Source organism: Neolamprologus multifasciatus, chromosome 3 (assembly GCF_963576455.1).
Source record: "Neolamprologus multifasciatus chromosome 3, fNeoMul1.2, whole genome shotgun sequence".
NCBI classification, from domain to species: Eukaryota; Metazoa; Chordata; class Actinopteri; order Cichliformes; family Cichlidae; genus Neolamprologus; species Neolamprologus multifasciatus.
The window spans coordinates 5,543,206-5,568,171 of NC_140441.1; the positions used below are offsets into that span (position 1 = coordinate 5,543,206).

Consider the following 24,966-nt stretch of genomic DNA (forward strand, 5'->3'; position numbering starts at 1 on the left):
GTCTGGGTCAACTTTGCTAGCAGAGACAGAGAGAGGCGTTGAAAGGCTGCTCCAACGGGACTTATTGTTTTTGGAGGAAAACACGAACACGGCGTACAGTCGAGTCTTAATAGCTTACTTACAACTGGGCTCGTCAGGCACTCTTCTTGGCTGCAGTGGTTATTATTATATTTACATGCTTCCAGCTCCCGTTTTTGCTCGATGACAGCTCGTACTTTTCCTTTTTCTCCCTCCCTCGCTCACAGACACATAACGTGTATGGCAGTCCATTCTCCCTGCAGCACGGACTACACTGCCCATGATGCTACATTCTTTAGAGCTATACCTGTAGCATTCTGCCTATTAGCTTAGCACAACAACAACAAGAAGGCGCTCTCTTACCCAGGAAACACGCAGAGCGAGAGCGTCACCCTGTAACCATGGCAACCGTAACGCTGCCACCTGGAACAACAGAACGTAGCTGTCAAACAAAACCCAAACAGTCCTGACCCGCCACAATATGAAACAGGGAAGTACCGCCGTGTAATCCATTTATTTCAACAAAGTAACTGTATTCTAAATACCACCTTTTTAAACGATAACTGTAACGGAATACAGTTACTCATATTTTGTATTTTAAATACGTAACGGCGGTACATGTATTCCGTTACTCCCCAACACTGTCTGTCTGGCATGAATAAACTCAACCAGTCTGTGGCCCAAGTCTTACAACAAAGTAAGAAGTGTTAAATGTGTGAAATCTGAATTCAAGCGAGTGTCAAAACCTGTTTCAATTTCAATATTTTCTCATAGCAAGAAGAACTTATTTTCAAGATTTTAGTTTTTTACCTTTTGGCACCATTTTTTTTTCATAATAGAAGTGAAAACACAGCTAGTGGCTGCGTGTTTTTGCTCATTTACATTTACAAACTCTTTTGCTGCCTTACCCATTTCACTGCATAACTACAGATGCTATGAATTACTAGAAATACTAAATCTAGAAAGTTGTTAACCCAAATGTAGAAAAAGGAGGCAGATGAAAACTCAAGGGACCATTTAGTGCTGAAGTCCAAACATAAGCAAGATATAAAAGCCAGAATAAACTAAGGTGTGAGAGGTTTGCACAAAGACAAAGACAGGACAAAGGAAGGCCCTGTGCAGGGGCTAACCACTTCAGGGGGTCGACCACGAGGCTGAGCGAGGCCTGAAGACACTTTAGAGCATCAGCCTGGACATGGAGAAGGACACATGTAGGACATGAAGGACACTGTGCAGGCTGTCAGTCATCAGACTGAAAAAACAGACAGCCTGTTTTGTGGGGTGTAAGCATTACATTAAAAAAAATATTCAAGATTCAAGAGGTTTATTATCATATACACTGCACTTTGCAGGTTCCCTTCACACAACTAAATAACAACTAAATAAAGTATACATGTATATGCATCATCAGTTTTAAGCACTGAGTAGGTTTGAAGTCAGAATTAAAGTCTGGTGGTGTTTCAATAAAGCTCCATCTTTAATATCTCAGAGTCAGTTTGCTGCTGTAGCTCCACAGTCTCCTCTCAGAGATGCAGTGACAAGAAGCCATCAGCAGGTGGCAGCATAACATCACGATTCTACTCGTTTTGAATATACATCTTCAACCCAGTAAAGTTTGAAACTAACAGTTAAATTCTCCCTTTGCCCTAAAAATAGATCCTATCAATAAAATCTCACCTCTAACCCTGATAACGTTTGTTGAAAGCACTGCTTCATTTTTCATGTTAAGAGGTCAAAGATGTAAACTAAAGAAAACACACAGCAATGAATTTACAAAAAAACTTTATTGATACAAAAATTAAAAACAACATGCAACAAAATTCATGTAAAACCAGGACTTCAAAACATGACAGAGAGTTTAAGTTAGAAATTATGCTCAGTGGTGACGTCAGCCATGACATCATCATATGACTGGTCCTCATCTTCCTCGGTGGGTGGAGGCATCGTCATGGAAACATGTGAGCTCCTTCCTGTTAGGCGCAAAGTAAGAAATGATAACAGTGATGAAACAAACTAAATATAAAGAAGTCACTTTTCTTTTGAATAATACATTCTTAATTTGACATCGACTGTAGATGTTAACTTATTCTTGTCTGACGATAGATTTGAGCTTCTTTTTGTCTCCATCATAAATCATTTTGGGCCAACAGAAAGTGGGATGGAAAGGGTTAAGACAGAAAAACTGGACCGCCAAAGTGTATTAGACTGGGACATGTGAATATCAAGACGTTACTGCAGTGCTGCCTGAGGGCCTGAAGATCATGGCTTTTAAATTTAAGCTTTCATCCCCTTATGTATATTGATTTTGAGTCATTAGCCCATTGGTCCCATTAATCCCATTAATCCAGTCACTGACCCCCTCTGGAATAATGTGTATTCTGTGACCCAATGATGAGTGGTTGCTAGAAGTTGCTGGCAGTCCATAACATGAAACTGGTTGTAAAAAGCTATACATTGAGGACCTCCTTGTATTTAATTTGGTCACTAGCACATTGCAAAAGTTGCCTATAATTTGAAAGGAAGATACTAACTTGTCTGCAAATAAATGCCAAATACTTGCCAAGCTTTAGTAAAAGTGTCACAGAAACCAGATGATGTGTAACTTTTACTTTTAAGGCAAAGTCTGCATCTTCCATGCATCTGGGCGACCACTGCAATCTACAAGTGTCCAAAGCAATCGCAAGAAGGTTTTTGATGCAGCACCCTTTATGTGACTTATCTCACAACCACTCAGCAACTGGTTTGAGAATAAACACACAGAGACTGGAGGTTACCAAGGGTTGCTTCTGAAACACAAAGCCTCTATGACATCATCTAATATATCGATCATGTCCCTAAATAACCTGATTAGTAGTGAAAATTGAACCACAATGACATGTCTTAGTCTTTTGCTATCCTTGTTCAAATACAAATAATCTTGATGTGAAAAACAAAATAAATACAGGTGCAGTTATACGCTTATAATGAATTTCTGTTTTTGATGCTGTTCTACACATCATCCCAGTTTTCTAGGAAACCGGTAGATTAAGAGCCCTGAAAACATGTCTCTGTAGATGTTGGCCAGTTCGTCTGCCAATAACGTGCTTTACTTATCGACTTTTGTTTGAACTGTAATTAAATGTGGCTCAGGCATTTTGATTTCCTCCATCAAAACGGCAACAACTTTGGTTATTCTTTGATTTTTACATAGTAACTCATATTCATGTTCAGTAACCAGTGTTTTTCTATTCTGGTAAAGATTATAGCTCCAACACTACGAGATGGATGGGTGATATTTGAACATAATGATGAGTGTTACCTGCAGACATGCGGTATATAGAAACCATGAGGAATGTGGAAATTACATATGGGCAGTACACCAAGATGTAGCGCAGTATTCCCAGAGACGACAAGTTTTTGTGAGGATCTGAGGTGGGGGCATTGGGATCTTCAGGATCTAGAAACAAACAAAGATCTTGCTGGAATAAAGCTCTTTTTATCTTCTCTCTAAACCACAGATGAACAGTGTCTAATACACATCAAAGAAAAAAGACCAAAGTCACCAGTCATGTCATTCCTTCGATTTTCAGGCTTACCTATGATGAACAGCCAGCTGGATGGAGACACTCCCACACTCATGTTACACTTGTAGATGCCTTCATGAGACTTTGTGACGTTATAGATGATCATGTGACTTCTAGGCGCAGTCCCAATAATAGATTCATTTTTATAGAAAGTTGCTGGGATGTCGGATTGACTGTTCTTTGATTCACAGAGCAGAGTAACGTTATCTCCCTTCATCACGGGGAGGACGGGACTCTGCAGGATTACTGGAGTATATTCTCGTTCTGAGAGATAAAAACAAAATGTTTGAATACACGAGTATATGCCATGTAGCAGAACACTGTCTGATGAGAGGCAGATAAAATCAGTGTAAATAAAGAAAGTAAACCTTCTTTAGTTACTAAGGTTTCAAATATCAGGACATAAAATATTCTGATTCCTTAAAGTTCTTAAAATTAAGTAAATAAAACCTCAGAGGAACTACATGACATGACATATAAAGAATTAAGCCAGAATAGAGAAACAGTGGGTGAGGAAGTATTCTGGGCCGGTGCTACTAAATGCACTTGATTATTTGATCATCAGCAAGTGTGAGTACTTCTACAAGATGCTGTTCAATTCAGTTTCATTTTCACTGTCATTGTGGATCATCTGAACATCCTGATAATAATAAATTACAACAGAGCAGATTCTGAGTAATAAATGACTGAACTAGTTTTTTGCATGAACGTTTTTTGCAGATATGCAGCACCTTCCCTATACATTTGTTTAATATGTACATGGAAGGACATATCCTGGTCAAAAATGACTTCTCGCAGTGTTACTGGAGGTAATCCCACTCAGAGTAAGCATTTTGGTTAGATACAATGTTTCTAACATTTTTAGTGCAATGACAATAATCTTAGTTTCATCTGAATTAAGAAGCAAGGAATCACAGCTCATCCAGGTCCTTAAGAAATTCCTGCAGTTTAGCTAATCAGTGTGTGTCATCATGGATAGATAAAGCTGGGTATTATCTGCACCAAAGTGAAATGTATGTCTTCTGATGATAGGAAAAATATATTTGGGGAAAATATAATTGATTTCACCATTAAACCCTGTGGAACTTCATAATAAACCTTTGTGTGTGAGGAGAGCTATCAGTGGTATGATTCAGACCACTGCAGTGCAGTACCTTAAATTTCTATTGCATGTTCTTCTCTGTGTATTAAAATATTGTGGTCACCTGAGGAAACCTGGGGTTGTTTTCAATGTCTTGATTCAGTGACAAATACTAAGACGTCCAAGTTTACAGAGAACGTTTTATTATAGAGCAGCAAACTCTTCTTTCAGTCTAAATGAAGATCTAGAATAGTGAGCTGCCTTTTTCTCTACAGCTTGCAGGTTATCTGCTTTAAGGCACACTTTTGTGAGTTATACCAGGGACTCATGCACTTCTGATTTGAGGCCTGCTTTTTCAATGAAAGCTGTTTAATGCAACACTAACAAGATAATCAGTCTTGTGGGAGTCTAGGTAGCTGTTTTACATTGTGTTGGCGTATGTCATTGGAGAAGATAACAGTGGAGAATTTACATCCTTAAACTTAGTTACAAGATTTTAAGAACGACATCTTCTGTGATCAAATATATTAATGGCTTATGCAAAGTCCAGGAGTGAACCCGACTGCAATCCTGTGGGATCTTAAGATAGCTTAAGAGAGCTGTGCACATTATTAAACTGAAACAATGCTGTAAAGAAGAGTTGGTCAACCTATTCTCATGAAGTTGGAAACTATTATTTTGCTGCTAGTAACTGTGATCCTACAAGCAGCAGCATTGTGAGGTGTATTTAGGTTTTCACAGCCTGCTTTTCCAATTCGTTTTTGTCCTGATATGGTGCATTAAGTTATGTGTTAATTACTTTTTCTTATTTCCTGGTATGTTAAACCTTAGAAATTAAACACGATGCACTTTGTCTCCACCATTACTTTATCCGCTTTAGAAATGTGCAGCACTAAAGCTTTGTGATTAGTCATGGATTCTGTTAACTAAAAGAAAACAATACTAGCATTAGTGAAATAGAAATGCATGTTTTTTTTTTGTTTAGCTCGACTATTTTTGTTCATAGTTGTTATGCCTTTTGGTCAAAAGTGAGTAGTTAGTGCATAGTCTGATTAAGTTACATAAGCAAATTGATAAATAAGTTCAAAGTTAAGAAATATTATAAGTAATTCATGCTAAAAACAGTTAAAATGTCTGGGTTCGAAATTTATTATCACAAGCGATCTTTGTATTGTATGTGCGGAAATGGGAGCGAGGGAGCGCTCTGATCATTAACCTATCTTTGATGTATTTTCTCCGTTAATGCTGTGAAAAGTGCTTCGGCAGCATTAAAAGAGTGAACGAGTTCATGTACACGCTAAAAGTGCCCTACACGCTTGTACCTTGGGAAACATTCGTCTTTGTGAGTATTAATATGTTCAGAAACAACTTTTATATGTGTTTACCTGGAGTTAACTGCAATGCTAATGTAACGCACGTGTTAAGCTAGGCTAATCATTAAGTTTGCTTAATGATTAGCTTAATTAGCTAGCAGTTTATTTTCACTTTCTGTATGTTTCAGTTACAAATAAGAAATAGCAAGGAGAAGCCTTGAGAGAGGATAAGGCTTTAAAGGATCTTCATTAAAAGCAAGAAAAGCAAGCCTTGTGTGGAAGATCTCGTCTATTTTGTTCGCTAGCTGTCTAGCTTCACATGGTCACGTGTCGTGAGGGCAGCATAATAGTAAAGCATCTATCCACTGAGGTCAGCTGTGAAGCTGTACTCCTCCACTGTTTGTGTGTAAAACAAAAAGCGTTCATTTAACCATTTTTGTTATAACAACTTTGACACGTGTTTTACAAGCATGACTATTACATGTTTAGTTTTCTCTCATTCGTATACATTTTGAGGGCTTCTGTTTCAAGTTAGATTTTTAAACCGCTCCTACCATAAACTGTGATGTTGACTGAGTTGCTCCGCTGGTGTGTAGGAGACTCGCACCAGTAAACAGCACTGTCGAGCCCCTTGATTTTGTGGAGGATGCAACCATAGGAAGTAGCTTTTCCCCAGACTTCACATCCGGACACTTGTTTATCAAAGGTGCTGAATCTCTTGACTGTCCATCCTTGAATGCCGCAGCTCAGATTCAAGAACTTATACTCAAACATCTGAGCTGAGTTGGGAGACGGTGTGAGAGTGGGAAGGTCAGAATGATCTGGGGACAGAACAAGACTCAGTGTGTTAAAATATGTTGGGCTGTAGTCAATGTTTTCACATTTCCTGTTGTTTTGAGACGTCTTCTGTTTTGCTTATTCACTTTGTTTCTATGATACATGTGTCGAAACTTTTTTACGCTAAAAAAATGCAACAAAATTCAATGAATGTATTTATTATGTTGCTGAGCCCCAATCAGAATTCCATTCATGCAGTGCCTTGCAATTAATAATAATATAATATGTATTTTAAAATCATATATATTTAAACCTTTCAAACCCCAGTTCGACTGGCCACACATTATTACATATAAAGCAATGTGTTGGATGATGTATTGCAGTGCTACGAATCTCACTGAGACTGGTAACACAATTTGTTTTACAATAAGATTTTCTAATTTACACAAATCCTAATAAATACATGATGTCAGGAAACCAAATCCAAGAGTAAAGAAGAGATTTTTAGGATGTTCCTTCAGCATACTCACAGCCATCCTGTTCATACTTGGGCTACGTCCACACCTACACGGGTATTTTTGAAAACGGAGGCAGAACCGAGTCATATGTGTGGAGGGACAGTAACTGTGTGTGTATATGTAAGCATTTAAACACTGCAGAGAGAACAATTAACAGTAACAGTGTTGTAGAAATTCATTTCACCGAAACAATAACGTGGCGCACAGTGTGACGTCAAAAAAGGCGCACACCTTTGACGCTGCGTTTTCTGCGTTTTCTCAGTTTTTCTCGTCCACACCTAAATGCAAAAACTGAGTTTTCGAAAATATCCACCCTGGCCGGAGTTTTTAAAAATCTCCGTTTTCAGTGACCGAAAACGCCGTTTACGTGTGGACGAAAGGTGCAAACGCATAGAAAAATCTGCGTTTTCAAAAATACCCGGGTACGTGTGGACGTAGCCTTGAACTGAATGAATCCTGATGAATGCCAGTTAATCTGTTTAGATTGTGAGATCACCATCGGTGTATGTGGGCAAAAGTTACTTTGGCTTTATGACTTTTGTGGACTTTGGCTGCATGTCCACTCTTACCCTGAATCCTCCCTTAGTTAAGCTGCATTTAGGTGTAGGCTGCTGGGGATTCCCAGGATGCACTGAATGTTTCTACTTCAGTCATCTTTACCCTCACCATGTGTTTACACAGCTGTCTGCATCCATTCATCCACTTATCTGGGTCATGTCACAGACAGCAGCTTAAGCAGACAGCTGTTATTTAGTGAAATGACTTTGTTCCTTACCTTGTATCAGCAGCCAGCTGGACGGTGATTCCCCATGACCACTTATGTGACATTTGTAGGAACCTTGATCAGCTTCAGATGCTTGGTAGATGGTTGTGTGGTTTGCAGTTTCACTTTTGATGGGGTGATCATCTTTAAAGAAATTAGCAGGGAGGTTGGAGGGATTCTTTGTTCTACAGAGCAGAGTGATGTTCTCTCCCTCCACCACAGGGGCAGCAGGACTCAGCAGGATGACTGGGTTCTCTAAACCCACAGAAAAATAAAATATGTTGTTGTGTGATTTCAGGTGAAGAGACTTCCTACAGGGAAGAGGTGACTGCTGTAGAACAATTATGCTAACAAAACCAGCTATCTCTGAATCTCTGCAGGAAAGAAATTAGGTCACTGTGGTTTACAGAGAAGGACTGGGGGTGTTGCGTCCACATACACAGAGACTTCACATGGACTCTATACACAACTGATATTCAACAGGCCCAGTGGGATCCTTTTTGGTATTGTGAAAATGTATTTTAGCTGCTTTTAAAAATGATTTTATTTGAGCGTCCCAGTTTAGGGAACCTAACACTGCACAGTTTAGCTACCAGCCTCATAGATGTTAATCAGGCATCCATTTCTAAAACAGATCATGAACAGCCCCATGCAGCAAGAAATGTGCAGCATTATCGATCATTTTTTCCACATGCAGTGAGATTACTGACATAACATGCAACATGAGCTCTGGTTGGCTGTGGCACAGAAGGTAGAGCAGATCGCTGCTGATCAGAAACACATCAAAGAGCTACAGCTCACAAAGTGTGGCTTGTTTGGAGCTGCAGCCCTGAGCCAGACCACCAACCGAAAGGCTGGTGGTTCAATCCCTGACTGCACCGGTCTGAATGCTAAATATTAAGTTAGTCAATAGTGCTTGTGTTAATGGGAGAATAATAATGGATTGCATTTATATAGCGCTTTTCGGGAACCCTCAAAGCGCTTTACAATCCCACTATTCATTCACTCTCACATTCACACACTGGTGGAGGCAGCTACAGTTGTAGCCACAGCTGCCCTGGGGCAGACTGACAGAGGCGAGGCTGCCATATCGCGCCATCGGCCCCTCTGGCCAACACCAGTAGGCGGTAAGTGAAGTGTCTTGCCCAAGTTCGAGCCGGGGCTCGAACCGGCAACCTTCCGATTACAAGTCGAACACCCAACTCTTGAGCCACGATCGCCCCGAATGAATGAAGCAAGTTGTGTATAAAAATGAGTCCACTTAACTGAACTAAACCTTTCTGGTTTATATTGATGTGCTTCCCTTTATCATAACTAGTTCCCTGTAAAACACTGACGTGTATAGTTGCAAATGTTGCAGAAGTCTATTGGAGAGAGACGAGCTGATTCACACATGAATGAGTCATTTTAAATTTCATAGCAAGTCTGCGGTTTGAGTAGCTCCACTGTCCTGAAACAGGAAGCAGGAGTTATGTAGCTTCTCCTTCAGGCATGCTGAAACGCAGTTTAATGAATCTTACCATTGACAGTGATGCTGACAGTGTTGCTGCTGTGGCCGTGTGTGGACTGGCACCAGTAAACCCCGGAGTCTGAATGTGTGACTCTCTTAATTTCACAGGTAGAGGAAGTTTGAATACCCCAGCCTGATGTGCAGTCAGACACTTTCAACCTGAGAAACATCGTTTGCATTAGTCCTTTACACATGTGGAATAACCTGATTCTCAACTTCACTTTTAGATGACTAATGAATAAACTAATTATCTAGTTCAGTACTATACTGGATACATTTTACAGTCCAAAGTTGTAAATTATGCAAGAAATTCTCAAACCAGGCATTTTGCCAGATGCCTGCTGACTCTCACTGTCACTCATCAAGTACTTTGATGCTCTGAATCACCAGTCAAATATCAGTTTGTCAGCAGTTTGTTATGAGACCGTTGGAATTTGCTCTTCATTTTGCTGATTGCTTTTCTTTAACATCTCCTTTTATTTGCTTTCAGTCTCCAGTGAGGTTAATTCACTGAAAACGACTCTATCAGGTGTAGACAGTGAAAACATCTTGGGTTGACTTAGAAAGGATTTTCTTCCTGCACAACAGCAACTGAAAATATGAATTAGCTGAGTGAAACATAAAGAGCGCTCTTCCTCTAACATGCCAGTTTTGTGATTTTAGTTATTTAAGCAGTAAACTGACCCTTTTTTCGCTGGGGATCTCCACACCGTCCATTCACCGGAGGGGATCCGCTCACAGCTCAGACTGATGTGCTCGTACTCGAAAAACTGGGACCAGTTGGGAGTGACCTTCAAAGAGGCTGAGCGAGACAGAGACACAATTGACAGAGCATAAGTGTTTAAAAGGAAGGTGACCCTGCCGTGGTCCCCAAAGTTATACCCAGAAACAAATTTACAAGTTACCAAACTGAAAGCTTTGACTCTGGGGTGAACAAAGGCCAAAATAACGAACGAAACAAGCTGGGATCTGGTAAAAATCAGTGAGAAATGTACCATCATACCTGGAGAGACATCATCAGCAACATCTCTACATAATCCACTCAGATCCACAAACAGTCGGTGAGTGTAGTAAATGTGCGGTTTTCAAGGCACTTTACATTGTTACCATCCTACGTGTGAACAGTAGTTGAACAGTCGACCCCGTGCTGAGAAAGCTTCCTCCACTACAAACTCTGGCGTCATGTAAACTCATGCAAACTTTGGCCTAAAGAAAACGCGTCTTTCTCTGTTGAACCTGCACCAATGAGAGCCGTGCCTCCTAAGTCGACTGACTTCCTGTTTCCTCCCCATGCAATGGCCTAAATAAAATAAGCATGTGGTTCTTTTGGGCTTTCTGAACATTTGCTGAATAAAATTGCTCAAATTCTGATTTTTCAGCTCAGTGCTGTTTCTGAGGGGTTATTAGTTGAGACCAGATGTTAGCCAAAGTGAATAAATGCACTCACTGAATTAATCAGAAACCCAGAGAGTTTCCAAGTTAGTGAAACAGTGTAACAGCTGAGCTTTGCAATTACTGTTGTTACCATAATGAGTCTGAGAGATCTGATGATGGTGTGCTTCAATACGCTCACAGAAGTGATAATAATAAATAAATAATAAAACTCATTTGTTATGTTGCCCCACAGCAGTAATAAACAGTAAAGAAAGCAGTTATTTGCTCTTGTGCTCTGATCGGACATTTATCAGCTGTGTGACATGTTGTCTTACAGATCACTGGTTACCACGGGGCAAACATGCGTCTGCGTTGAGCTGAGGCTACGATAAGAATGCTTGATTTGGTAAAAGATACTTTAACAGCTGGGGGAGCTAAGGGACCGTCATCAGTGAGGCAACACACAGACACACACACATGCAGACACACACACACATACCGACTCACACACACATGCAGACACACACACACAGACTCACACACACATGCATATACACACAGACTCACATACAGACTCACACACACATGCAGATACACACATACAGACTCACACACACATGCAGACACACACAGACTCACACACACATGCAGATACACACACATGCAGACACACACATACAGACTCACACACACATGCAGATACACACACACAGACACACAGACAAACACATGTAGACACACACATGCAGACACACACAGAGACACACACACATGCAGACACACACATACAGACTCACACACACATGCAGATGCACAGAGACACACACACCCAGACACACACATGCAGACACACACATACAGACTCTCACACACATGCAGATGCACAGAGACACACACACCCAGACACACACATGCAGACACACACATACAGACTCACACACACATGCAGATGCACAGAGACACACACACCCAGACACACACATGCAGACACACACACGCAGACATACGCACAATAGACACACAGACACACACATGCAGACGCACAGACACACACATGCAGACACACACACATGCAGACTCACACACACATGCAGACACACACATGCAGACACACACATGCAGACACACAGACACACACATGCAGACACACTGACACACACATGCAGACGCACACACATACAGACTCACACACATGCAGACACACACATGCAGACACACAGACACACACATGCAGACACACACAGACACACACACACAGACACACACACGCAGACATAAAGAGGCTTGACTCTTACCACGACTCTGGGCTGACGTCCGGCAGATGCTTAACACTGAAATGAAAGTCAAAGTCAAACCACACAGTGTGTAAGTGTTCCTCTCAGTCATATGACACAAACATGAAATCACTAAGTTTCATTTGCAACTCTTAACTTTAAGACATCTGATAACTTTAAACTTTCATAATACAGCAATTCAGTCTGTCACAGAACTGTGTGTAGCAAACACAACGTTATACGTTATAACGAGTTACATATCAACAAAGAACTCAAACACACCTCTGTGCATTTTAATCTACAGTACTTTTGCAGTATTGTGTGACAAGAAGTTTTGTTTGTTAATTTTTGTTCTGTACTTACAGAGGAGAAGCAGAATTGCCTTCATAGCGTCTGCACGCTGCAGTTTCACTGACCGTTTTGTAGCAAAAGTGGCGACAACATCCTGTTAAAGAAACCACACGGTGGTGAGGGGGAGGAGGATGTGAGTTCAAGCCAAAAAGAACATAAAAAATATACTTTTAAGGCATTTAAGAAGAAATATTTTATCTGGTATAGCACATTGTGTTAATGTGTTTGTAAACAGAGGGAGAAATAAAACATGATTCAGATCCTCTTGTTCTGACACCAAACTTTGAAAAAAACAAAAGATAAATGCAAGCAGGAACTGAGACATGAAACAGCCAGCTGTACATTAGAAGCCATCGAATGCTTTTATAAAAGGAATAAAGTGGGGACTTTTTTGTGGTTAATATAATATAAATATAATAATCTGCCGGTTGTAGCTGATAGGTTTCAGCACATCTTTCTTACCTACCTGGTAGAAGTTTGCTCCTTCCTGGAACATAGGGCGTTACTCCAAGTCGCAAAGTCTATTTGAAGTTGCTCTGTGAATCCACCCATCTTCTAAACAGCTTAGTATCAAGCGTCATGAAGACAACACTGAACTGCCAAAAGCTGCTGTTCCTCTAATGTCCACTTAAGAAGTGAGACATGAGTCATACTCATAGTTTCCCTTGTTAAAATGTCATTTATACAGCAGAACGTGGTGGGTATTCTTGTAGACTTGCTGCCTGCACTCTGGGTGTTTCCCAGTGGATCAGAGGGTTGCTTCCTGTGACGTCAGATATTTGAATGAGCCAGGGAAAGAGTTAATTCATATCAGAAGGACTCAGTGTAGAGCTGCCAATCATCCTCATAGTTGGTTCAGGTAGTTCAGAAATCTGATTAGGATCCCTACCAGGCACCTCCTGGGTAAGGTATTCTGGGCATGTCCTTCCAAGAGGAGGCCATGGGCTAAAGAGACCTCTTGGCTGGGATGGATGGATGGATTTCTCCCTTCATAACAAACAGGTTAATTGTACTAACCTGGAATCCAGTTTTGATGTAGTTCTTGGGTTTTACTGCACCTTCACTTGTGTAAACAGCTATAAACTGATCAAGAACCAAAAGGTACAATGTTGCCATGGATTTAGCAAATGATGTGATGGAGTACAACATGACTTCTCGGTTTTTATTTTTTTGTTTTGCATTTTAAACTTTTCACCTTAAATGAACCAATCTGATTATCAACGTGTGTTGTTATACAGTATATATTTGGATACACAGAACTGTCACTGAAGCTTACGCTCTGGACTAAACATATAGACCAGGTGTACATGTTCTTCACGACACAGACCGCACATTATACCAATCTGACATGGTCTCTGAGGTCAAATAAATACAGGATGATGAAAAGATCATGATGAAAAAAACAATTGTACAGATGATTATAACTGGTTAAAAATTTGGTAATAACAAGTTATTATCTAGTGAGTGTGCAGTTTTCTCACTTTGATAGTAAGATCCACCCTTACCAACCTCACGTGGTTTCAAAATACCAAGATTGTGATGTAAATATAGCTCGAGGATTCATACAGGCACTTGCACGTTTCTGCTCTACCTCAGTGAAGATGTCTTGGCAGTTATGTCCATTACACATACTTTCTCACTTGGTTTACGGCAAATAAAACCTAAAGGTTAAATGAATACAGAAAACAGAAAGAAGTTACATTAAACAGTTAAATAAATCCAAACTTTCTTTGTGCCTACAAGTCTGGACTGACTTTATTTCTTGTGGCCGTCTGGACAAATTGCTACTGGTGTCATTAGTGTTCAGTAATACTTTTCTCACGCATCTGCTTCCTGAAAATAGCCACAGGTTTGCATCATTGCTGCAAAACCGTGACAAGTATTTACCACAGTATGTAAAGAATATGGTATCTTAACTTATTCATTCCTCTCTTTTTTTAAGTTTGTTGATAAGTCAATCAACCTGGTCATTACCACCTGTGCTTGATGCATTGACTGATATATCAGCTCAACCATCAAGGGCATCCCCAGAAGCTCTTAACAAGACCATACAAAGCATTTTATGTAATGATATTCACCTTATTTGCTACTTTACAGTTAAGTTGATACATATTAAAAAGTTTAATGTTTAATCTTAGAAAGCACACCTCACTTAAACAATATTAAGTATGCTAATGCTATTAAAACTAGTATTGGTGCCTCTGTTCAAGAAGCAGAACCACTTCCATTTTATAAGGGTTTTCTTTCCACTGGTGTTTGTCTGACTAACTGTGGTTATGACTGAGGATGTACTGTTCGAGGTCACAAGCAGAAACAGGAAACACACACTTTCTGTGTTATAAGACTGAAGTCTCACTTGAATTCACTTGAAATTGACATCTATGAGCAATGCAGCAAGTATAGAGACACATAGGATTTATCAGCATCTGCCACTTTTACATAAATGTTTCTGGGATGTTTCTGTACATATTAAAGGCCGAGACCCGTTTTTTTGTAGCTGTGTGATATCGGTTCGGTACCAGTATCACACAAGATCACTGAGAATGTTTGACAGAAATATTGGACTTAAAATGTGTGAGTGATTGTTTTTCTCACCTCTTCTGTAGACTACACTGGCTCTTTGGTTCCTGTGGTAATGTGTTCAGTGTAGTGTGAACTGTTTACAAAACTAAAAGGTTCCTGAGGTCTTGGTATGAATGCCTGATCTATGTGATATTGCCATGTTTGCTTTTTTAAACCAGACATACTGTAGTGAATTACTTCTGTGTGGGCTTTGTCTAAAGCACACCTTGTGTGTGAATGGGTGGATGACTGGATGTGTAAAGTGCTTTGGGGTCCTTAGGGACTAGTAAAGCGCTTTACAAATACAGGCCATTTACCATTTGTTGTATGATCATTACAAACACTAATGCAAAACACTAGAAACTTGAAGATAAGCTCAGGATGAAAAATACTCAAGCCTTGGTGAGAGAAAGCAGTGGATCCTGTGGTTAACACCATACTTAACTTTGCTCTAACAGTGATGTTTTTAAGCCCTGTTAGATGTGGTCACATGAGGTCACGAGAAGGTCAGAGCTGTGTGTGTGTTGCAATTTTGATGACTTATTAGTAGGGGAGGGTTTTTAGCTTGAATAACATGATATCAAGTCATTAAATACTAAATTGATTCTTAAATATATATTTTCTCAGAAAGGCCAAAATCTCAGGTTAAAACTTACAAAACTATTTCAACAACCACCAAACAGCTAAAACGGCAAATGTAGGAAGGTAAACAGATTCTACACAAAGACGTAAACACAAAGCGTGGATCATTCGCCCGACATACAAACGTGGACAGACCATCAGTGCCAAAAGCCAACATCACACAGATTTTGATGCTGCAGGTTTTGTCTCTCTACAACCAAAATTCACCGAACCAGCAGCAAAACAAGATCAAAACACATGTAAGAAACATCATAATTCCCTCTGACTTTTGCTGCTTTGCTTCCACCACAATAAAATCACACTTCCTGCACAGCTCTCTCTCTCTCTCTCTCTCTCTCTCTCTCTCTTTGTTCTTCAAGAACAGTTTCACATCTCGAATCTCTGTTTTCTGCATTATTCGATTGCAGTCTACTGTTGTTTTATCAAAAATAACCTCTGACAGGAAAGTCTCATTTCTCCAGTTCAATACCGAAGAGATTTAAACTTTTTAAATTGCAAAACTCTTAGCTGTGTCTCTAATAAAACCTCTATAACTTTGCTCTGCTTCACTTCAACAGCATCAGGTAATGTTCACATGTCAATTCATGGTTTTCATCAGTTTTTGATCTACTGCAGAATATTTTTAAGGTTATCTGCAATAAAAAGCCAGGCCAGGAAAATCTCCTTAATGTTCTTCTGTGTTTCATCCTCAGTTACTTTGACACAAAGACATCTGCTGTGATGCTCCCACCTCTGATGTAGTCTGATTTTTTATTCAATTTTTATAACGCCACATAAAAACAACAGTTGCCTCAAGGTTTAATATTGAAGTGTATTAATGATAAGTATTTATTAAGCTTTGATTTAAAGCTTCACATGTAAATCAAAATGACATAGAATATAATTACAGTATGCTTAATCATTACTGGTACAAGCATCCAGGCTGGCAGCCATACACAGTGATGCAATCTGATGGTTGATTCTGGGTTTGATGGTTGCCAGGGGAACCGCACTTGTTTCAATGTATTGTGTCAAGTGTAAAGTTTGGTGAGGGGTGGGCGTGTGTGGTTTGGGTTTGTTTTTCAGGACATGAGCTCGGCCCCTTAATTCAATTCAATTCAATTTTATTTATATAGCGCCAAATCACAACAAAAGTCGCCTCAAGGCGCTTCATAGATACAGAGAAAAACCCAACAATCATATGACCCCCTATGAGCAGCACTTTGGCGATGGTGGGAAGGAAAAACTCCCTTATAACAGGAAGAAACCTCCGGCAGAACCAGGCTCAGGGAGGGGCGGGGCCATCTGCTGCGACCGGTTGGGGTGAGAGAAGGAAGACAGGATAAAAGTTCCAGTGAAATGAACTCTTAAACATTTGGACACCTTCATGCTCCCAACTTTGTGGGAACAGCTTCGGGATGGCCTCTTCCTGTTCCAACATGACTGCCGCAGTGGAAAAAGTAAGGTCCATAAAGTCATGGCTCAGCTCAGTGTCATGAAGCACTGTGTGGCAGGCAGAGTTGGTGACCCTGTGTGCAGGACTCTGATCAGGACTGAGTTGAGTTTATTGTTGGACTTACAGGTCACAGAAAACAAATAACTTAAGCAGATACTGAGGAATACAAGCCAGGGAGCAAAGCAGGAAAACGCCAAACACACAGTGGATGTATGATGACAACGTGACAAGGTACAAAGGAAAACTGAAGACTTAAAAACACACGAGGTAAGGGCAGAGAGACAGAAACACAGATTGACACAGAGACAGAAAAGTTAGCAAGCATGGAGACACAACTCATTTCCGTAGGGAACACAAAGAGGACTAGCACAGACTGGAGGGACAGACAGGGATCACAAAAAAACACCCCTCAATAATTCTAAACTCAGAAGATGACCAAAATATAAACAGACTACAAATAATAATATAATAAAATTCCAAATGAACCAATCAGCATGTTAATAGGAAGTAAACTGAACATGAGTGAACCAGGAATACATAATGGACCCAAGGGACCAGAACTACATAAGAAAAATTCCAATAAATCTGCTCCTACATCTCATGGAAAGCCTTCCAAGAAGAGTTGAAGCTGTTTTGGTGGCGAAGGGCCGATGTCCTCTTAAACCCTATAGACTAAGAATGGGATTTTACTCAAGGTCGTGTGTGACAGCAGATGAGTGAATACAACAGCTTTCAGGGGGCTTCCAGAAAGTAAATACAATAAACCACACCGGATCATCAGAGTTGTTTTTCTTACTGTTGTTCTGTACAGATCCCAAAATGCCAGGATAGAGGCCACAACTCATCAGCTGTAGTCCTGGAAACTGGAGCCCCTCACGGGTTTGTCCTTAGTCTTATTGTTTCATAACCATTTATCCAAACATGCTCGTGGTCTGGTTTGGGCCTTTACCAGCCCACAACGTGAGAAGGGTCATGTCTGGCAGTATTTTAATCAATCTCCATCTTTAACATCACAGGGCTTCAGTTCCCTGATGTAGCTCCACAGCCTCTCCTCAGAGATGGATAACCTGAGTACTGACAGGAAGCGGTCAGCAGGGGGCAGCATATCACTATAAGTGGTTCTGTACTTTGTGACCTACAGCCTCAAACCCATACAGAGTTAACAGGGCAGTTAAAATTCACAAAAGTCTACAAATAAAAACCTGCCTTAAACTCTGATTATTTCTATTACTAGGACAAATACTGCTTTATCTTAAATGAAACATACTATAAGATGAGCTCTTTTTATTGATAAAACATTGAAAAAATGTTAAAGGAAAGCATTACACCCAAACCATAAATTGTTAAAGAAAACAGATCAGGAAACAGAAAATTTATATTAGAAATTATGCTCATTGTTGACGCCAGCCATAACATCATCCTCATCTTCTTCAGTGGGTGAAGACGTCATCCTGGAACCAAGTCACATCCTGTTAGCTGTACATCAAGCAAACCTACCGATTACAAGGCGAACTCCCAACTCTTGAGCCACGATCGCCCACAGAGAGTAATAATTGTTTTAAACAAAATGTAAATAAAATTAAAATTCAGTTATTACTGAAACATTTTAACCCACACAATGAGGAGAAACACTATCGTTTTAATATTTTAATACTAATTGTTGTAGATTGTCAAAACTATCCTTGCATGATAGCCGGAGATTGGACCACCAGTGACTCAGTCTTTGTACGCGGGCTTGACACACAGGTGGTGGTCTAACAGAAGGGCACGCCCATGTCTCCTCCTTATTTTTCAAATTTACTTATTTAAGCATTTTATTTTCCTAATACAATTTGCTGCCGTGAATTTCCCCAGTGCGACAAAAACAAATCACGTCTATAAAACTTCCTCTCCTGGTTTCTCCTGGTTTCCAAATAAAGGTGTTGCAATCCAAATTGATGCAAAACAGCTTTTATTGTGAAGGAGACCCTGCAGTATGTTTAAACATTATGTTTAAACATTATGTTTAAACATACTGTTTAAACATAATGTGGTAATCTCTGTTGAAGACGAGCTCTGAGTCTGTCACACACAGGCCCAGTGTTACTGATAACACATCACTGAGCTGCTTAATTGTTTTTTTGGTTTCATCTTTCTATTGGCCAACACTCTCTTGGTACTAATGTAGGATTTTTTTCTTTACACAAATAAGGGAGAGTCCAATCCAGGTTACCTTAATTGATGATTGTAAATTTCCCATAGGCGTAGATGTGAGTTTGAACAGTTGTCCATCTGTCCAGGGTGTAACTCGCCTCTCAGCTTAACCTAACAATAAAAAGTGCCTTGAGGTAACTTTTCTTGTATTGTTATGTTGTTTCAACATCATCATCTTTCTCTTCTTTTTTTTTTAGAACTTAGATTTTAAGCTATTTATGCCTTTTTTGCTGCTCTTTTTTAAACTTATTCCCTTTAAACTGTATTTATTCTTTTTAAAATATATTGGTTATTGCACTGTAGAGGCTGGTGAGAAACAGTATTTCGTTTCAGGCTGTGTAACACCATACGAAATGACAATAACCAATAAAGTCTTGGGAGCTGCCATCATTGTTCCAGCAGGAGGCAGTAATACACCAAACTGCACCTGTTGTGCTGAAAAGGTGTGAGCATGTGCAGTAACCCAGTAAGTTACCTGAATATCTCTCTCAGACACACACAGACACACACACACACACACACACACACAGTACTGATACTAATGACTCGCTCTCAAATCTATTTGGGTTTAATGTCAGAGGTTATATTTATGGATGAAAGTTATGATAGATGAAAGTTTTGGTAGGACACATGATGTGGACACTCTGGTAATCCCAGAATATTTTAATGTAAGAAAACTCCAGACAGCTCTGGAGAAAGTTTCAGATTAAAAGCCCTGGAGTGTTTTACATGTTATTCTGTTGGATTAAATCTGACGGAGCTGATTTATAAACACGTCACTGCCAGGTATCAGGTGACCTGCAGAGACTGATCCTACAAACACTCAGAAACAGAGTAAACCAAACTGCACCACAGTGATCAGACGAAACCTTCCTGACATGAACACAGCTCCTCAGTAAAAACTATGAACCAGCAGAGAGACTACACCCAGCACCATACACCACCTCTCTGACACAGTACACCCTCGGGCAGGTGGTGTCCCCATAAACAGTCTGAGAAGCTCTGATTATTTACTATGTTCAAACAAACTGAGTGTCCACAAACGTCTGAGCTCACAGTGAGAGCTGCTGGCACACTTTGGAGGTGTTCTGCCCCCTGCTGGACACACAGAGCTACAACATGAGGATCAGAGGAGGCTGGTGCTGCTTCACGTTTACACACAAGAAGGAGGTCTAAATATTTAAACACAGAGATTGTTTTTAAACCTGTAAAGGGGGAAATCCTGAAGAACCAATCCACAACCAGAAAAGAAGTCTAACTCTGTGCTGCTCCAATCAGGAATCAGCTCTGTTACTGTGTGAGTGTGTAAAGTCACAGAGTAACTGGTTTCAAATGTATCTATAAAGTTTATTCACATTTTATTTAGGCTACAAAAAACAGTCCAAGTTTATTTCTTTGGACTTTGTTCACTTAGTGCCACCTGGAGGACAGTCAGCTCCCTGCAGCAGCTCTGGAGGACTGTTAACTGATGAAGAGCTCGGACTGCACAGCCTGCTTCATCACCGACTTCTTTAAATAAACATGACCACGATCAGTCGCAGCACCTCAGACAAACATCTGTTACACAGCAGCCGCCTTCACACCGACTGAGCTCCATCACAGCTTCAGAGCTCAGCTTACTAAAGTCCAAAGTTTATTTCCTCTCAGGTTTCTTACTTTCAGTAAAGTTTCACTGTTAGAGCCCTGACCAGCATCCTGCAGCATCTGGAGCAGCTGTGTGGTGCTGTCATGGCAATAAGGATCCAAATCTGTGGGGATGTTTCCAGCAGGGGTTATAACCTGCAGTCAGCAAGGTGTGCCTAATAAAGTGGCAGTGTTTATGTCACAGTGCAGCACCATCAGAAAACGGTGGTTTACATCTCTGTTACAGGAAACCTGAAGAGTTAAAACACAAGAGAAGAAAATCTAAACGTTACACAAAGAACATAAAAGAACTAAACTTCATAAAAACTTCACAAATGATGCTTTAAATGAAAAATAAATCCCTGTAAATAATTCAACAGGTCACATATTAGAACCACCTTAACTAAACTCTGTAGCCGGTCACTGTGGTTTGTCCCAGCAGCTCTTAGGAAACAAACTGCTAACTTCAGTGTTAGCACACACTGTTAGTAAACTATGCAACACTGAATTCAGGTTTCAGTTGTGTTAAGTTGTGGAGTTGTGATTAAAGTCTTCTTACTGACACAGGTAGGATGGTCAGGCGTCCTCTGTTCCTTCACCGTTCATGAACTGTCACTTATAAAATGCTGCCAAACATCAACTACACTCAATAACTAAACGTGTGCAGGTTAAAGTGATGGACGCCCAGATCTGCACTCCAAATACAAACAGACTAAAGGTGTTTCCTTCAGAAACAAAGACGATATTTACAAAGATCTCACAGGTAAATTGTGAGCGATCACAGCAGCATCTCATCCTGACTAACAGCTTTTAGATGCAGGGAGAGCGTCGTGGTTCAGAGGTGGTTCAGCAGATGATGAAGGCCTTTCTGTTGCATTGTGTAGTGCTGTGGATGCCATGATGGTTGACTGGGTCTGCTTCTACTGAACTCACAAACACTTCTGAGGTATTTACACCTGAAGCCTCATTTAATGTGAGTCAGAAACAAACGGCTCACCTGTGATTAATGGATGTTTCCCTGCATTTATATTTTCACACAGTTTATTTCTTACAGCAGGAAAACTGAACAGAATGTATGTAAGAGGTTAGAGTGAGGATGACGTCACTTCATACAGAAAATACATGTTTGTCTGTTTTGATGATGAAGGACTTCTTTAGCTCTGTAAACAGCTACACTTGAGAGGACAGAGGTGATTTCATGGATAAATAACAATGTGTTTATCAGCTTTCATCATCGCAGTGCAGACGTGACGTCAGATCTATCAAAGTGAAGGCCGTCTCTCTGATGACGTCACAGAGCAGAGTCGTTCTGTCCAATAAAGGATCTCAGATCAGCTGCTGCCATCTTGTGGCCACAGTTGGTTACTGTCTCTGAAAGTTGTCTCATGTTTCCTGTTTTCCTGTTAACAAAGGCTGGAGCTCATCATGCTGAGAGGGCAGCAGCATTTTTTGGCTCTTCACACATGTTCATTATATTCTGATGATCCTGGATGGAGACAAACTACAGATAAGTGTGTTCAGCCCAACTAGTTGATCTCATTACAGCAGTTTGATGTTTCCCTTTGAATCCCCCTGAAGATACTGACAGTGAAGCACGTACATAATACTCCAGCCTTTCAACTCTGAGCTTATTTAGTTCTATTAATACACTGAAATCTCATTTGTGTCATGAAGAAAGTCTTTAATCAAACAGAATTCAAAGATCAGAAACATTTCATATATGGAGTTAAACATGAATCATTGTTTCAACAATAGATTTATTGTTGTCATAAACAGACAAGAAGACAACAACAAACTGCTCCTCCCATTCAACACATGTCAGTCCATATCCCAGCAAACGAAATCATCTCCATTTACACATCAAATAGAAACATGAATCACTTGTAATGATTAGAAACTTGATAGAATTTCAAATCTAGTTTGGGGAGTCATTCAGTGAGAAACAGTGAAATGATTTTCCATGTGAAAAGGTGGACAGCAGAAACAGAAAGAAACAGTGAGAACTAAAAGAGAAACAAAGAGCTTTGGAACAACGAGGCAGCAGGAGGACAGCTGCAGTTTAACAGCTTCAATTCACTGACAGGAAACAACATTAGAAATATCATCATCCTCAACTCATCTGCTGCACTGACACTGACACCTTCAACGGACACACCTTCACTTTACCAACAACAGTCTGAATGTATGGAAACATCCTGTGAGTGAAAGTGTGTGTGAAGGTGTGTATGTGTGTGTTAGTATCAGGATCAGAGAACGACAGCTTTCCTCTGTTCCAGTCCAGATTCACTCTGATCATCTGGAGTTTCTTCTGGACTGAGAGAACAGTGAAACCAGCTGATGGTGAGAGTGCTGAGTATTCACCTTCATCAAACCATATTGTCCATAATCGAGAGTTTATGTCTCCCTTCCTCTGCACAGACTCTTCTAACACACCCAGCAACCACACTGTACTGTCTCCAACTTCAACATCCCAGCTGTGAGTCCCTGAGTTAAAGCCCTCAGAGCCCAGGACAGAGCTGTATGAATGAATCCTCTCTGGATTATCAGGAAGCTGCTGCCTCTCTCCTCCTCTCACACTGGTCAGATCTTCAGACAGGATGAGTTCTGGATAAGCAGTGTTTGGGTCCAGAATGAGAGGAGTGTAGGAGACCATATCCTTCATGTTGTTCCAGATGTTGAAGGTCAGGTTGCCCAGGTGTTTGGCCTGGTCTATCAGAGCTCCTGAGGGCAGCTGTGGATCATCCAGCAGGGGGCAGCGCTGGACTCTTTCCACTGCAGCCTTGTAGTTGTGCAGGAATGAGACGTCTTCAGCTCTCAGCTCCTCCTCTGTGGCTCTGACTGTGTCTGAAAGAGCTGCTATCTCTCTGCTCAGAGCCTCCATCTTCTCCTTCATCATCCCACTCTTCTGCTCCTCTTCCTCCCTCAGTGCAGCCAGCCTGGCCTCCTCTTCCTCTGCTAGAAACTGGTGAAGCTTCTTAAACTGCTCCTTAATCTGCCTCTCTGTGTGTCGGGCCTGGACCTTAATGTGTTCTGCTGTTTGATCAAACTTCACTTGAACTTCTTCACAAACCTTTAACTTCTTCTTTAAGGGCTCCAGAGTTTCCTGAACTTCCTTCTTGCTTTGTTGTGCAGCTTCATCGATGGGTCTGAATCTGTGATTGGTGTGTTTTTCTGAGTCTCTGCAGACGAGACACACTGGCTGCTGATGGTCCAGACAGAAGAGTTTGAGTTTCTCAGAGTGCAGACTGCAGAGAGCCTCTGAAGCTCTCTGATCTCTCTCCTGTAAGAACGACTCACACAGGTTCTTTAAAGCCAGACTTAAAGGTGGATTCTCCTTTGAAGATCTTCTCTTACAAACTGGACACTCGTGTGTTTGTCTCTCTCTCCACCATCTCTTCAGACAGTCTTTACAGAAGCTGTGGCTACATGACAGAAGAACAGGATCTCTGAAGACCTCCTGACAGACCGGACAGCAGAGATCCTCCTCTGATCTGGAAGCCATTGAGTCTGTGAGTGAAGCTGAAAACAGCAGACAGGAAGTACAGTCAGTCCTGGCTCCCCTCCCTCCTCTACCACCTTCACTGAAACTTCCTTTGAGTCGTGTTTTTGCTCAAACTCACATTCAGTGTGTGGAGCGTCAGCAGCTTGAAGCAGCAGTGTTGGAGTTTTCCACTTTTCTCTCCTGTAGCTGGACTCACTCAGAGGAAGTTGCTAGTTTGGTTCTCAGTTATAACAACCAATGTTCCTGTAACTGTAACAGGGTGTGTTTCAGTCCAAAGTTCAGACATCAGCCTGCCAGAAGCTGTAAAATTTAATTATAAACAGCTTTTATATCATGTCTCTTTCACAGGTCACAACATGTGACAACTTCACCTGTTGTGAAGTTTATAAAATAAAGTGTCACTCGGTGGTGCAGCTGTTTGTCAGCTTCTATTTTAGACTTTGTTCTGGTTCTTGTTCAGGTTCCCA

General features: G+C 40.7%; 2 protein-coding genes across 3 annotated transcripts; both read right to left on the minus strand.

Annotated features, from left to right (window-relative positions):
- Positions 1-1,285: 1,285 nt before the first annotated feature.
- LOC146521239 (high affinity immunoglobulin gamma Fc receptor I-like) lies at positions 1,286-13,810 on the minus strand. 2 transcript variants are annotated; one of them, XM_085154211.1, is made up of 10 exons: positions 13,009-13,810; positions 12,555-12,636; positions 12,213-12,248; positions 10,228-10,345; positions 9,554-9,702; positions 8,046-8,288; positions 6,530-6,796; positions 3,594-3,845; positions 3,317-3,454; positions 1,287-1,988 (listed from the first exon to the last, which is right to left on the minus strand). In XM_085154211.1, exons 1-10 carry the CDS (start codon positions 13,036-13,038, stop codon positions 1,882-1,884), a joined length of 1,422 nt encoding a protein of 473 aa, XP_085010337.1. In that variant the 5' UTR covers positions 13,039-13,810; the 3' UTR covers positions 1,287-1,881. The 2 variants fall into 2 exon arrangements, with proteins under 2 accessions (XP_085010336.1, XP_085010337.1); XM_085154210.1 differs by lacking the exons at positions 12,213-12,248; positions 12,555-12,636; positions 13,009-13,810 and having other exon boundaries at positions 1,286-1,988; positions 10,228-11,432.
- An 8,847-nt stretch (positions 13,811-22,657) lies between these two features.
- On the minus strand, positions 22,658-24,736 carry LOC146521240 (nuclear factor 7, ovary-like). Its single transcript, XM_085154620.1, has 2 exons — positions 24,618-24,736; positions 22,658-24,516 (listed from the first exon to the last, which is right to left on the minus strand). Exon 2 carries the CDS (start codon positions 24,497-24,499, stop codon positions 23,108-23,110), a length of 1,392 nt encoding a protein of 463 aa, XP_085010746.1. The 5' UTR covers positions 24,500-24,516; positions 24,618-24,736; the 3' UTR covers positions 22,658-23,107.
- Positions 24,737-24,966: the final 230 nt, after the last annotated feature.